General features: G+C 50.8%; 1 protein-coding gene across 1 annotated transcript in view; it reads left to right on the forward strand.

The window, feature by feature from the left end:
• CSMD2 (CUB and Sushi multiple domains 2) overlaps positions 1-12839 on the forward strand; it is a 734077-nt gene extending 721238 nt beyond the window's left edge. The window contains exons 66-72 of the mRNA XM_045298912.1: positions 1463-1528; positions 3069-3230; positions 4738-4850; positions 6804-6891; positions 8843-8981; positions 9152-9367; positions 10480-12839. Of these exons, the coding sequence (XP_045154847.1) occupies positions 1463-1528; positions 3069-3230; positions 4738-4850; positions 6804-6891; positions 8843-8981; positions 9152-9311 (728 nt within the window). The 3' untranslated portion in view covers positions 9312-9367; positions 10480-12839. The remainder of the gene's footprint in view (positions 1-1462; positions 1529-3068; positions 3231-4737; positions 4851-6803; positions 6892-8842; positions 8982-9151; positions 9368-10479) is intronic.
• Positions 12840-13907: the final 1068 nt, after the last annotated feature.

The raw sequence follows: 13907 nt of genomic DNA on the forward strand, positions 1-13907 counted from the left end.
TTTGTACTCCCTCAGGAGCTCCCTGCTCTGCTCACCCGTTGCTCTGCCACACGCCTTTAGTGTTTTGCCTCGGTGTTGCGGGGTCAGTCTGGGCCAATCCTGATACTGAGTTTCCAGTGTTGTCTCCAGTAGGGCCCTGGGCCAGCGAGGGACTGTGTGTCTCATAGTAGGATCAACTATATGGACCACTCTGTGCATTGGCTGTTCAGAGTAAGGATATTGTCCTCCAGGCCTGGTGGGCCAGGATGTGCTCCACTCTCTCTTCCTCCCCATTCATTTGCTCCCGTGTGCTCTGATCAGACATGCACCTCTCCCCTAGCTGCAGTTTCAGTGCCTTCCTCTAAAGTAAATTATTCTGGGGGTGCATTGACTTTTTGCATTGTTCTCTTTTCTTCCCACTTGCTTAACTCTGCCCTGATTTTTATTATTTCTTTTCTTTTGATATTGGAGAGGTTGTTCTGTTGACTCTGTTCTGGTTGCTGGAAGTTTTGTGATAGCATATCAGTCATGAGTCTCTCTTCCTTTTTCATATACGCATTAATCACTATCAAACTGAAGTATTTCTTGAAATAATTGTCACTGGAGATGAAACATGACTACCAGTAGGACAAAGCACGATCAAAACCAATGGCTATCAAGAAATGGAAGTGGTCCAGTCAAAGCAAAAACTGACCAGTCAAGAGCAAAGGTCGCATCAAGAGTTCTTTGGGATGCTCATGCCTTTTGGCTTGTTGACTTTCTGGAAGGCTAAAGAACAGTAGTGTCTGCCTATTGTGAGAGCGTTCTGAGAAAGCAGCAAAAGCTTTAGCAGAAAAGTGGCAGGGAAAGCTTTGCCAGAGGGTCTTTCTCCACCATGACTATGTTCCTGCTCATTCCTCGTATCAAACAAGGACACTTTTATCATTCCATGGGAAATCATCAGGCATCCACCTGCTTTGGCTCTTTCGGACTTCTTTTTGTTCCTCAGTCTTAAAAAAAATAAAATCTTCAAAGGGCACCCATTTTTCTTCAATTAATAATGTAAATAAAAGATGGCATTGGCATGTTTACATTCTCAGGACCCTCTGTTTTTAAGATGGGCTAAATGGTTGTGTCACCACATACAAATGTGTCTTGATCATGAGGCTGCTGTTGAAAAATCAAGCTTATACTTTTTTACTTTTATCTCTAATTCCATTTTTCCATCAATGTTTTGATGTCCCCTTGTAGTTCACTACCTAGAGTTAATATAATTGATTTACGCTACAGTCCTTTGAATTGTCTTATTCTGAAAAGGCGTCCATGCACATCACCCGACTGTCAATGGGTCCTTGGTGCAAAAGGAGGTGAGGATCCTGGTTGAAGAGACGACTATAAGAAAGACCTCAAGGACCCCACTGATGTGACATCAGAGACATGGCCGTTGTTTTTTAACAGTCTGATACTGGGGCTGAACCTGTTTTGTCCTGTTCTCTTTCCCCAGCAGAGGTCCGGCCCAGTGGGCGGCCCATCAACACAGCCCGGGAACCACCACTCAGCCAAGCGTCAGGTATGTGTAGTAGAGATCTTTGGCTCAGGAAACTCATGTGGCTTCCTTCATCCTGTTACTCAGAAACCTGCCTATGCTCGCTGAGTATCAGTGAAAGGCCATGGAAGCTACCTTAGACCCTGATCGATTTCCTCACCCACATCCTAACCTCAGCCTGACCTTAGAACAAGGTAAACCTGGCAGAAGCCGGAAATTCATCCAGAGAAAGCTGGGGCCTTTCAAAGCTAGAATTGCAAGTGCTAGAGTTATTAGTCATACAGAGCCAAGCCTCACCGGGAGCTCTATGTCTTGAGTCAAACACATAAAACTCTATGTCTTGAATCAAACACATAAACACCAATCCTGCCCAGGGAGCCACCTAGAAATGCTTTCATTTTTAAGACAGGTATTTGAGTTTCTGAGTGGTGCAAATGGTTAACGCTGGCTGCTTTCCAAAAGGTTTGGGGGTTGAAGTCCAAGTAGAGGTGCCTCAGGAGAAAGGCCTGGCCATTTACTTCCCCAAAACAAGCCCTTACACACTCTGTGGAGCACAGTTCTGTTCTGACACACAGGGGAGTCATTACAAGTTATCATCAATGCCACGGCAACTGATTTTGTTTCGTGTTGTTTTTGTGTGTGCCTTTCCAAGTGTGATGGCCAGCTCTGAACACAAAATTGCAGGCGCGACCTGAGAAGTATGCTCTCATCATAGACTACCTTGTCCTTTTGAATCTTGTCTTTTTCTCTGCCACATCAGCATGTGTGCTAGACGGGAAGGAAGGAAGGACTGCATTTGAAGTCGCAAACTCAGTTTTCATTGTGGTCACTGGCCAGCTGCATCCTTGGGCAAAACCAGTCTCACCTCTTGAGTTTTGATTTATTTTTTCAGTAAAACAGAAATTATAATACTTGCCTTAGACAATTACTGTAAAGACAAATAACAATATAATAGCTGCCACTCTCTGGGTGCTTCAGTGTAGCCCAACACCTGGGACATATGGTTTGCAACATGAGATCGTTTACCCCCTACAGACACCCCGATGAGGTTGGTCTGTTGCCCGCATTCACAGAACCGCAGGTGTGGCCTGTACAAGTGAGGAAGCTGAGACCCTTTCCCGAGGTCAAACAAGTGTTAAGTGATGGAGCCAAGATTAGACTCCAGATCTGCCTGACATTGTGAACCCGTGTCCCCAGCCACACACTGTGTTGACGTGTTAGTTTTCTCTAGTCTTGCTTCTTCCCTTTTTCCATCTTTTATTTCTCTATGTTCCCTTCCCTCTTTATCCCCCTTCTACTTGTACCTTCTCTTTTTTCTTGCTAACTCCCTCCCTCCCGTATTAACTTCCTGCTTTGCTCATATCTACTCTTTCTCTCTTTCCCTCCACCCCTCTGCTCTGAAACACCAGAGGACCACAGGATAGCCAAAGAACTCTACCACACTCCCCATGTTAGACCTGGGGGAGAAAGAAACCATGTAGGTGAGGGAGTGGGAATGGGGCAGCGGGTTTCATCCTTCTAACAATCCCTTTCATGGTCTCCTATCTGTTTCCAATTCTTCTAGTTCCTGGGGATGTTTTTGCCAAGAACTCTCTGTGGAAAGGGGCCTATGAGTACCAAGGGAAGAAGCAGCCAGCTATGCTCAGAGTTACTGGCTTCCAGGTTGCCAACAGCAAAGTCAATGCCACCATGATAGATCACAGCGGCGTGGAGCTGCACCTGGCTGGTAAGGAGCAAGCCGGGTTGGTGAAAGCATAGAGGCTGGTAAGGTTGAGTGGTCACCTGCCTTGGCCTGTCATGCAAGGCTCAGACTCATCTGGTGGGAGGGACGAGGGGGGAAGTCTGCTGTGACTTACTTGATAAAGGCACCACGGAATGAAAGGAAGTTGTCAGACGACAAAGGGCTAATCATGTGAGTGCATTCAGAACTCATAGGTAAAGGCCCGACCCCTATACCCACTACTATCGAATCGGTTCCAACTCCTATCAACCCCATACAGAGTTTCTGAAACTGTCAGTCTTTATAAGGGAGCAGGCAGCTTCATCTTTCTCCCACAAACTGGCTGGGGGATTTGAGCCACGGACTTTGTGGTTTTCAGTTCAGTATCTCCACCAAACCAAAGCCAAACTCACTATTTTAACACACAGCCAGAAACACACTCCTATACTCCCCATATGCCTGCCCTCACAGAATTATACTGCACCCACGGGGTTATAAGCATACCCAACCATTATCTGACACAGTTAAACAGACACCACCATATTGTCCTTCTTACACAAGTACAAGGATCACAATCACCCAAATCCAGTTGCTTACGATCACTTATGCACATTCCCACACAGACTCACTTTCAGCCTACACAAACTCACCTCTGTCCTCACCTACTTACAGGAGTACAGCGCATGTTTATATCAACATCCAGCCACACACAGCTGCACAGGTGTCAGAGGAAACCAGCCTCTAACAACCGAAGGGTCCGTAGGCACAATGGTACGGTGATAACATATAAAGGTTATAGTAAAGTCATAGAAGATAGGAGACATAGAAGAGAAACTATAGGAGTCAGACACATTTCATGGCAGCATGCTCACCTCAGCCCCTCTTGGTGGTTCACGTGGAGGTGGGAAGAGAGAGAGGAGGAGAGAGAGTATATTTCCAATCACAGCTTATATATACTTAGGGGGCGTGCAAGGGCCCCTGATTACATGTAACCACATACATAAGAAGAAGGGGCTGTCCAGTAGGCACATGCGTGCCAGGAAGGGGATGAGCTAGGGGTGTACACACAATAGGAAGGGGAAGGACTAGGGGTACACATGTGACAAGATGGGCAGATCCTAGATTCAAGATGACAACTTAACCTTGATCCTCCTTGAGTTGGCTTTACCTTGACACTGGGCTCTCCTTCAGGGAAGCAATCCACTATCCTTGTCAGCAGGTAATGGGCCCCACTTACAGTGGGTCAGAAAATAGGGTCTGATTGCTCTAAATGGCTGATGCCCTCAAGGAGAGAACCTCTAAGCAGCTGGCTACCCACCATGCACTAGCAAGCAGCATCGTAGGCCTGGCATACAATATAGAAGACAACCTGGGGGAAAACCCTTTTGCATCCCCCGCACATGGAATTACCTTCACACACACACACACACACACACACACCACCCAAATTCAAAACAGGTTTTGAATTTCCCAGATTTTCCAAGTTATAGCCAAACTGTCTTTTTATTTTTAGGAATTTACAAGAAAGAAGATTTCCATCTCCTACTCCAGGTCTACCAGATCACGGGGCCAGTGGAGATCTTTGTGAATAAGTTCAAAGATGACCACTGGTCTTTAGATGGGCATGTAAGTCCAATGAGCTCTCATTCTGTTTGTCCTTGAACTCATCATGCCCCACCCCTCTCCCTGAGCCTGAGATCACTGGCATAGAAGAGACCGGGAGACAGGCGTGGAAACCCCCAGGATGAAGGGGGAAACTTGGGAGGCAGTTTTCTATGGGCCCAGGACTAGGAGCAAGGGAGTTCTCATCTTAATGGAGTGGACACAGGAAAACATAGGAGACTCAGAGCCCAGAGGAGCAAGTTCTGAAATTAGAGCAGAAAGCAAAGTGTTGAGGGCCAAGGGTAGAAAAGTGCATGCAAGCAAGTTGAAGGTTAAGCTGGGTGGGAACAGAGGAAAGCGGCAAAATCCAAGTGACTACCCCAAACGGCTCGCCACATTTGAGGATCCGGATTGTGGATCATTTAGCACAGTTTGAGAGACAGAGATGTTGGCCAAAGAGATTAGCCTTCCTTGCTTTCTCTTGCAGAAAAGACTTGCTACATCCTAGGTCCTCCTTGAGCTGGTCCCCAAGGATGCTCCTTCGCCCATACCTTCTATTCACAGGCAGCAGTATGAAGCCTGGTGCCCTCTGAGAGTGCAGGATTCCATCAACCACCTTCTCTCAGCAGCCCTGATTTGGATTGTTGGGACCAGGAGAGGAAGGGGTGGGTTCAAAGGGAAAGTCGTGGTGGGTCAGGAGTAGTAGAGAGGAGCCAGGTTGCATCCTCATGGACGGGAAGAGCTGGTGGAGGACTGGCAGGAGGCTGGTGACTTTAGTGACTTAGCTATAAAAAAGAAGCACATGCCTTCCCCAAGGGCTGGTCCGTGCATTCAAGGGCATCATCTGGCTCCCCTTGGCTGTCCGCGTACTTGCTGTCATAGTGGGAGTCCAAAAGTTCTGCAGGAACAACAGACACCCCACCCCCACCCCCTGCGCTAGCTGCAAGAAAGAAGAGGACAAGGGTCAAGGTTGGGGGGAGGACCTCAAAGGACCAGGAACCAGATGGGAGTGGAGTTCCGGAGGGCCAGGAGCCGTTGGAGTACTGCCTGAGGCAACAGCCCACCGCCTGGCCGCTGCTTTGGGGCAGTCACCCAGGGCATGCTGGAGGAGGGTAGGGGGCAGTCAGCTCCATAGCCAGGGGGCTCCACCCTGAGAATCGAGCGCCCTGGATTGGAAAGTGCCCCAGCAGCTCAACTATCCTCAGCTGAGGAGCCCCAGGCTAGACATTTGTGTACTTGTGTCTGTCACGTGTGCATCAGGAAGCCGCAGCGGCTGCAGGGGCCGTTATGCCACCACCCAGCCCCTACACATTGGCTATTAGACCTGTGATGAGCTCTGCAAAGCACACTTGAACCATGATATCTGTTCCACGTGGTCCTGAAAGCCTGTCTTTCCCCACCCTAACAATACCTAGAAAGTCCCTAACCCACCATGGCCACACACAAACCCATTCCTACTCATACTGACCCCGTGTGTGGTTTCCAAGTCTAGAAATCTCCGTGGGAACAGGCAGCCTCGCTCTTCTCCTGAGGAGCAGCCGGTGGGTTTGAGCCGCCAGTCATTCAGACAGCAGCCCAATGCCACCAGGGCTCCTTAGCAAGGATCTGGGGCCTCTAGAATGTTCCAAGTGCTTTCTTTATAGTAGCCCACTGAATCCTCAGAGTACCCTATTGGCATATTATTTCCGGTTTACAAATGAGAAACTGGGGCACAGACAAACCAAGAGACTTGACCAGTAGAAAGAGCATTTCTCACTAACACAAGGAGTTGGTGCCTCCGTCCCACCCCCCAGCACATCCAGCTGTTCCTGCCTTGGTGTGGAAAGTGCTGGTGTCTGTGTGTCATCCTATGGGTGGATGGCTGGTGGCACCCCCCATCTGGCAGCATGTGTCTGTGTGTGTGTTCCTGGCCTGGCCTAAGGGGTTCTTGCTCAGAGTACAACACCGATCTTGTTACCTCTACTCCTACCATCACAGGTCTCCTCAGAGTCCTCCGGAGACACCTTCGTCTACCAAGGCTCGGTCAAGGGCCAAGGCTTTGGGCAGTTCGGCTTTCAAAGACTTGGTAACTAACACTTGACCCTTGGAAGTGTGAGCTCATGGGTGTGGGGAGAAACTGTGTCTGTTGGGGTTGAGGGGAGAGGATTAGTGGGGCTCAACCAGCTAAGACAGGGATTCTTCCATTTGAGGGGCTGGGAAATCCTGATAGAAGCTATAGAATCCATCTCCAAAGACAAACACATAGAGACCCCAATTTTAAACCCTGAGGTTCCAGAATCAGTCCCTGCCATGCTACCTGAGCTCAGGTCATCCTCAGGCACCCCCTGTGCCTCAGAGGACAGACACCCTTACGAACTCATGCTTGGGGCTCTCAGGGCCACCTTAACCTGTGGTGTCATTTCCTCCTCAGCAAGGTCCTCAAAGGTTAGCACTGCTGCCCCATTATACAGATGGGGAACCGAGACTCATCAAGACTTCCCGCCCATCTGCTTCCTTGGCATCTTGCCCTGCATCCTTTGGGTTACCAACGCCAAGCATCCTCACCATGGAGATTGCTCTTGGCTTAAAGCCTTAGAGAGTCTAGGGGCAGGAGGGTGACCTGGTTTCTCAGAAGCAATGGAAGAGGAGACGGGAGTCAGTCCTGGAGCCTGGCCGCTGACCCTTGGGTCCCGGGGAGCGCCTGAGTCAAGGCAACCCATTGCATTTTTCCCTAGCTGTGGCCTTCCGTCAACCTTTTCCTACAGGGAGCAGAACTCTGCCTCCTGGTCAGTCCCACTCCTCCCTGCCTTACAGCCCCCTATTTGCTCTTCGCTCTGCGCTCTGAGGGTTCTCTCAGAATAAGGCTGTTCTATCTCCTGCACAAGCACGGCTGGCCTTGCTGATGTTGGTTGCCAATGCACCCCTTGGACAACAGAACCCAGCACTGCCCAGACCCGCACCATCTCCCTATCTGCTGTCTGAACCCACTGTCGCCGCCGCCTGTCAGTCCGTCTTGTTGGAAGTCTTTCTCTTTTCCTTCCACATGGTAGCCCCCTTAACTATGCGAAGACCGTTCCCTTGACCCCCAGAGTCTAACAAACTGGAAAGACCTCAGAAAGTGAGGGGTCTTGTCTCTCTCCTCTCCCCGGCTCGTTAACCCCTAAGGCCAGCCTGTCCTTCTCTGGGCGCCTCAGCCCCCTCCATTAGGTCAGGCTCTTGAGCGGGGCCACCACCAGTTGCTCTCAAGGTGACCCATGTGTGTCCGAGGAGAACCGCATTCCACTCAGGGACTCTTTAGCAGAAGAACCAAAATGAGCAAACACTGTGATCGAGACAGTTCTGACTCACAGCCACCCAATGGGACCAGGCGGAATCGCCCTGTAGATTTCTGAGATTGGAACTCTTGACAGGAGGAGAAAGCCTCGTCTTTCTCCTGTGGAACCGCTGGTGGTTTTGAACTGCTGACCTTGTGGTTGGTGTCTTAATGCAGAACCCCCTGTGCCGCCAGGGCTCCTTCGACATGGAAAGCCCGGTATAATTGTGTTCTAAGCGCACCGATTCAGGGTGAAGGAGACAGGCAGGGGGAGGGCAGACTAAGAGGTGGAAGGTTCCAGCTCCCCATCCCCCACTCGCTCTCCAACCAACCATACCCGTTCTACTCTTACCGATTTTATATTTTGACTCCCTTATAAGGTTTCTTCTACTAAAATGCTTCTCTGACCCAAAGACATCTGGAAACTTCTAAAGGGCTCCTGCATTTTAAGCGTTTCCCCTGAGACATGATTTCAGTTCTTCTCAGAGCAGAGGCCTTCCGGATACAAGCCGGCCAGCACCAGGCCTGGGCGCAAGGGGCAGGTCTGAGGAGTCTCTGAGGAGGATCACTGGGGACATCAGGACCCTGGGAACCCTCTGCCCCCCAGCTGTGAGGGGCAGGTTATATGCCAGGCTACGGCCACGCTTCTGTGGGGCAGGGTTGACGGGAACTGTGGCCTCAGCCTGCCTCTCTGACACAAGTTTTACACGTTGGGACTCTCCAGACCTGAGACTGCTGGAGTCGGACCCCGAGTCCATCGGCCGTCACTTGGCTTCCAACAGCAGCTCTGTGGCCGCCGCGATCCTGGTGCCTTTCATCGCCCTCATCATCGCGGGCTTTGTGCTCTATCTCTACAAACACAGGTGCGGCAGGAGGGTGCCTTGGGGGGAGGGGGAGGGGGTGTCACAGACAGGTCCCAACCCAAAGCCCCCACAGCCCTGTGGCTCCGCAGCGCTGCAGTCCCCTGAAAGGAAGGTCGACTATCCCGCCCCCATTCGTTTTGACTGTCTGAGTCACGCTCTCATTTCCCCAGGAGAAGACCCAAAGTTCCGTTCAATGGCTACGCTGGCCACGAAAACACCAGTGTCCGGGCCACGTTTGAGAACCCAATGTATGACCGCAACATCCAGCCCACAGACATCATGGCCGGCGAGGCGGAGTTCACAGTCAGCACAGTGTGTACAGCGGTATAGCCACCAGGCCTGGCTGCCACCGCCGCCGCCGCTGAGTGCCCCACCTCTGCCAGCCGGTGAGATGGGGGGAGGGGAGGCTGCCCAGCCAGAGGGGGGGGCACCGCAGACCCCACCCCCCACACACACCCCACGACGGGCCCGGACCCAACAACCAGACACACACCAGGACACTCACATGCACCAAGGCAAGGGCTGAGCAGGCAGAACAGTTGTGTGCCATGCCCTGGGCCAGGCACAGGAAAAGTAGCTGACGTTTCATTCGGTGCCACACGCTGTTCTGAGCACTTGATGGGCCGAACTGGTCGAATCGCTGCAGCTTCTATGAGGTAAAAATGACTCATCCTCGCTGCTCTGAGCTGGCCCCCACCCCCAGAGAGCCCACGACACCACAGAGCAGAACGCTGCCTGGCCCTGCACCACCCCAGACTCCGTGTGCGGCAGGACCATTGAGATGCACAGGGTTTACATCGGCTGGTTTTCCAAAGTAGGTATCCAGGCCTTTCTTCCTACTCTATCTTCACCTGGAAACTGCCGAACCTTGTCCGACGTCATAGCAACCGCCAGGCCTCCCCTGACAGATGGGTAGTGGCTCGAACCCAGGGGTCCTGAGCGGATGGTGAAAGTCCTACCACCGACCCACAGGAGAAAACGCGGTGCATCAAATGCGAATCCCTTGCCCCGGATCACACAATCACTATAAACAAGAGCCCTGGTGGCATAGTGGTTATGCGTTGGGCTACAATACGCATGGTTGGCAGTTCAAAGCCACCAGCAGCGCTGGGCTTTCTACTCCCATAACAATTACAGTCTCAGAAACCCACAGGGGGTTGCTATGAGTCTGTACTGACCCAACGGCAACAGTTTGGTTGGGGTTAGGGTCCAGATACCGCCCTCTGACTCACCGGGCTCAGCCAATGATCCCAGTGCAGCATACTAGATAGAGAGCTGGGTGAGTACCAGGAGCTCATCCCCACATGGACCAAGAGCAAGACACAAACACACATGGAGGCTCACAAGTGCTATGACAGGCCCCACTATGGGAAGATCGAAAAAAGCAACAGAAAAGGGTCAAAACACTAACTTTCTTTCATTCTTTCCCCTTTTTGTTCCTGCTTTGCATCGCCTTGCCCTCTTCTGCCCTCCTCCCCCCGCCCACGGCTTCTCCCAGTTTACAAACTCTGCCGTCATCGGCTTGTTCCTAGTTCTCCGGGGGCAGGAGGTGAGCTCCCCTGAGCACGGTGCCCAGTGCCCATCTTCGTCTGTGTCTCGCCTCTATCTGCGCCTCCTGACTGGGCTCTGTCTGGCCCTGCGACCACCTGTACCCACCACCCTGGAGAGGACCCTACCACGCCCTGGCTTGGGCAGTAAAGGGAGCGGGGCTACAGATAGACAAATGTTCACAGATTTGACAATAGCAACTCACCTTGTGTGTGTGTTTGCGCGTGTGTGTAGGCCTGTGCGCGCGCACACGTCTTCATTTGAATCCTTGGGAAGAGGCCAGAGAAGCGTAAACAAAGAGAAATTTGTGTACAAGCTGCCCCTGCCCTGCTCCCCACAACCCAGAGAAGAGTGAAGAGGGAGCTCCGCTCCCAGCGCTGAGCCAACACATCGCCCTCCTTGTTCCCAGTGAAGGTTCCAGGGCCCTGCATCCCACGGTCATCAGAATGCAGAAGCCAGCTCCATCTGACAAATGACAGCAAGGATGACCCCAAGGGCAGAAACAAATCTTAAAGAGTTTAGAAATCGATGTCTTTATTTTTCCAATGTCATTTTCTTGTGTTCCAAACCCAGTGAGTTCAAAATGTATTCTGCGTCCTGGGCCCTGGGAAGGATGAGTAGGCGGGGTGGGGGTGGGGCCAGAATCGGCCATGAGTTCAAGGTCAAGCCTGGCTGAGGACTGGCTGTGAGGAGAGGAAGGGCGTCTGTGAGCCAGACAAGGATGACAAGCCTGGAGGCAGTGGTAGGTGCAGGACCGGAGAGAAGTCTGCCCCAGCCACTCTCCTTCCCACAGTGACCACTATGTATGGAGTGTTTTCTCTGTGCCTGACCATCTAGGTGTATTTATTTCTAACCTTACAACAACCTCCAAGGTAGGAACTGCTATTTTCTTTTTACAGATAAGAAAGTAAGTTCAGAAAGGCAGAGACTGAGACCATACCGTCAACGTAGAGTCGGGATCAAAACCCAGGTCCATCTGACCCCAAAGTCAACTACACCAGCTACCAGAAGCCAGGTCTAGTCAGAGCCCCAGAGACAAGGGAGGAGTTGCTGGAGCTCTGCAGCCAGACAGGTCTGGTAGGCCGGCAGGGAACCTGTGTGTCTTACCTGAAATGAGATCTCAATGCAAGGACCCAGTACCCCAGGTCTTCTGGAACTGGTCCTGGCCCTTGGTGCCCAGCATCCCATGACCACAACAGGCAAAGGACCTGGTAGCTCCTGAGTTTAAAAAAAAAAAAAAGGCATGAAGGACAGTCAACATCCTTTCTAACTTCTTGCAAATGGGTTTGATTTAGTAAAGTGCAGTCGGGACGCTTAGGAGTTAATGTATGACACTTAGTGTCACCAGAGAATCTCTTTCTCTGTCCCCAGGAAGGTCCCTGTGGGCTTAAGCACCCTGTCCACGTGTGGCATGCGGCTTCAGATGTCCCTGTCACATACCGAGTTAGAAAATAGAAGTGCTTGGGGTGCAGTAGCAGGGACATCTGGTTCTTCGACAGATTCTGGGTTTTTAACCAATGAAAGATTGAGAGGGACTAAAATGAAGAGGTTCGACGGGAACTGGCAATGATAGGAGCCTACCCTTGTCCGCTCACCCTCTGTGTCACACTGTCCATGGGCTGGGCGGGAAGGCACCAGTCCAGCCACACACACACACACTCTCATCGCTGTCTTTCCCCGGAAACGAAGCAGCAAGCTCCTTGGTTGCTCCCTTCTCCCTTGTGAGCCTCCTTCCAGACCAACCAGTGGGTTCCTCCTCCTGCCCCACTCCCCATGCCTCCTTGTGAGTCCCACGAGGTGCCCAAGGAGCATCTGCTGGTGGGGCACCCAGCACCCAGTGTGCATCACCCCCTGCCACCTCTGACCTTTTCTCTCAATCTCCAGAGGCCCCCCACCCACCATTCACGCCATACTAGCCGCCACCATCCCATGAGAAAACCTAAAAAGCAAAACAAAAAAAAATTTTTGTACAGAGATATATTTTATTATACAAAGTTTGTACAGTACCAAAAAAGAAAGAAAAAAGGTGTACATTTTTTTTTCATTATTGTAGGTAAATGGTAGTGGAAGCCTTTTTGTAAATGTAATAAAATGTATAAATATGGTTTTCAGAAAACATCCAGTGCTGTAAATATGTAACTACACACCTTCTTGGCTTGTCTGCAATATATACATTTAATTTATCTGTCTCTGTATATGAGGCTTCCTCCCCAACTGGGTCCTGCATTATGGTACTTTCCAGAATTTGAAAGCAATTTTAAATTTTTTGAATTCAAATAAAATATAAATTTTTGCATTGGTTTTCTTACATTTTTACGGACTCTCATGACTAAGGGCACTTGTTTTGGTGTGGGGTGTCAGGGGGAGGTGGAGATGTATTTTGTAGCGACAGGCCAAGAGTGGAAGTGCCACAATCCCTGTTCTAAGCTGCCTTGGCCTGACCCTGACCCTGACCCTGACCCTTGTGGGACGGACACATGGAGCACCATGGGAGTGGAGAGCAGGTCAACCCAGGGCAGAAACCTGCCATCGGGACAATGGAGCTGCTCTTCTTCAGAGGACTGGGTGTTTGACACTGGCTACACATCGGGCTCCTAACCACAAGGGCAACCGTTCAAAACCACCAGCAGCTCTGCAGGAGAAAGATGCAGCTTTCGACTCCTGTAAAGCGTTAGGGTCTCAAAACACCCCCTCCACCCCCACCCCACCCCAAGGCACTCCTCCTGTGTCCTATAGGGTTGGTAGGAGTCGGGATTGACACAATGATAGCGAGTTCAGCGTTTTTGAGGTCAGATTCTAAGGATCAAGTCCAGAGAGCAGGTGAACCAGCCAGCAGAGTTTCCATGGTAGAAAAGGCTGACCTAAGGAGGCTCTGCTAGGAAAGGCAGCCACGAAACACAAAGTAGGGAGGGAACGAGAAGATGGGTACGAACTCTCATCCTTTCTCCTCTTAAGCAGAAAGCTGGTCCAGACACACTTCAGTCTTCTGAACCCCACAACCCTTCACTCTTGCACTGCGCTACAGCTCCTCCTGTGGCCCAATCAACCCAATACAATGAGTTAGCCACACTGCCCCAGTGTCATGAAAGGCACCTTGTCTGGGACATAACTTCTGACTTTATCTCCTGACCCAGTGAAACCAGGTAGGCCCAGCCCTCCCATCAGATTGGCTGAACTTTTAGTTCAGGAGTTAGAGTATTATAACACATGAGCCCCAGTTGGATCGGAAGAGCCAAGTGACAAATATTAAGTCTAAATTCAGGATTTGCCAAAGCGTATAATCTCTTTCCATGAAATGGCAGACAATGTCTTGACACTCCTACAAGTGAGGAAAATGTCAAGCATCATGCAATGGCAGACTTTCCTCAGCTTAAAGGC

The sequence above is a fragment of the Echinops telfairi genome, unplaced genomic scaffold (genome assembly GCF_000313985.2).
Source record: "Echinops telfairi isolate 266 unplaced genomic scaffold, ASM31398v2 ScPeMD7_7457;HRSCAF=8495, whole genome shotgun sequence".
NCBI lineage: Eukaryota > Metazoa > Chordata > Mammalia > Afrosoricida > Tenrecidae > Echinops > Echinops telfairi.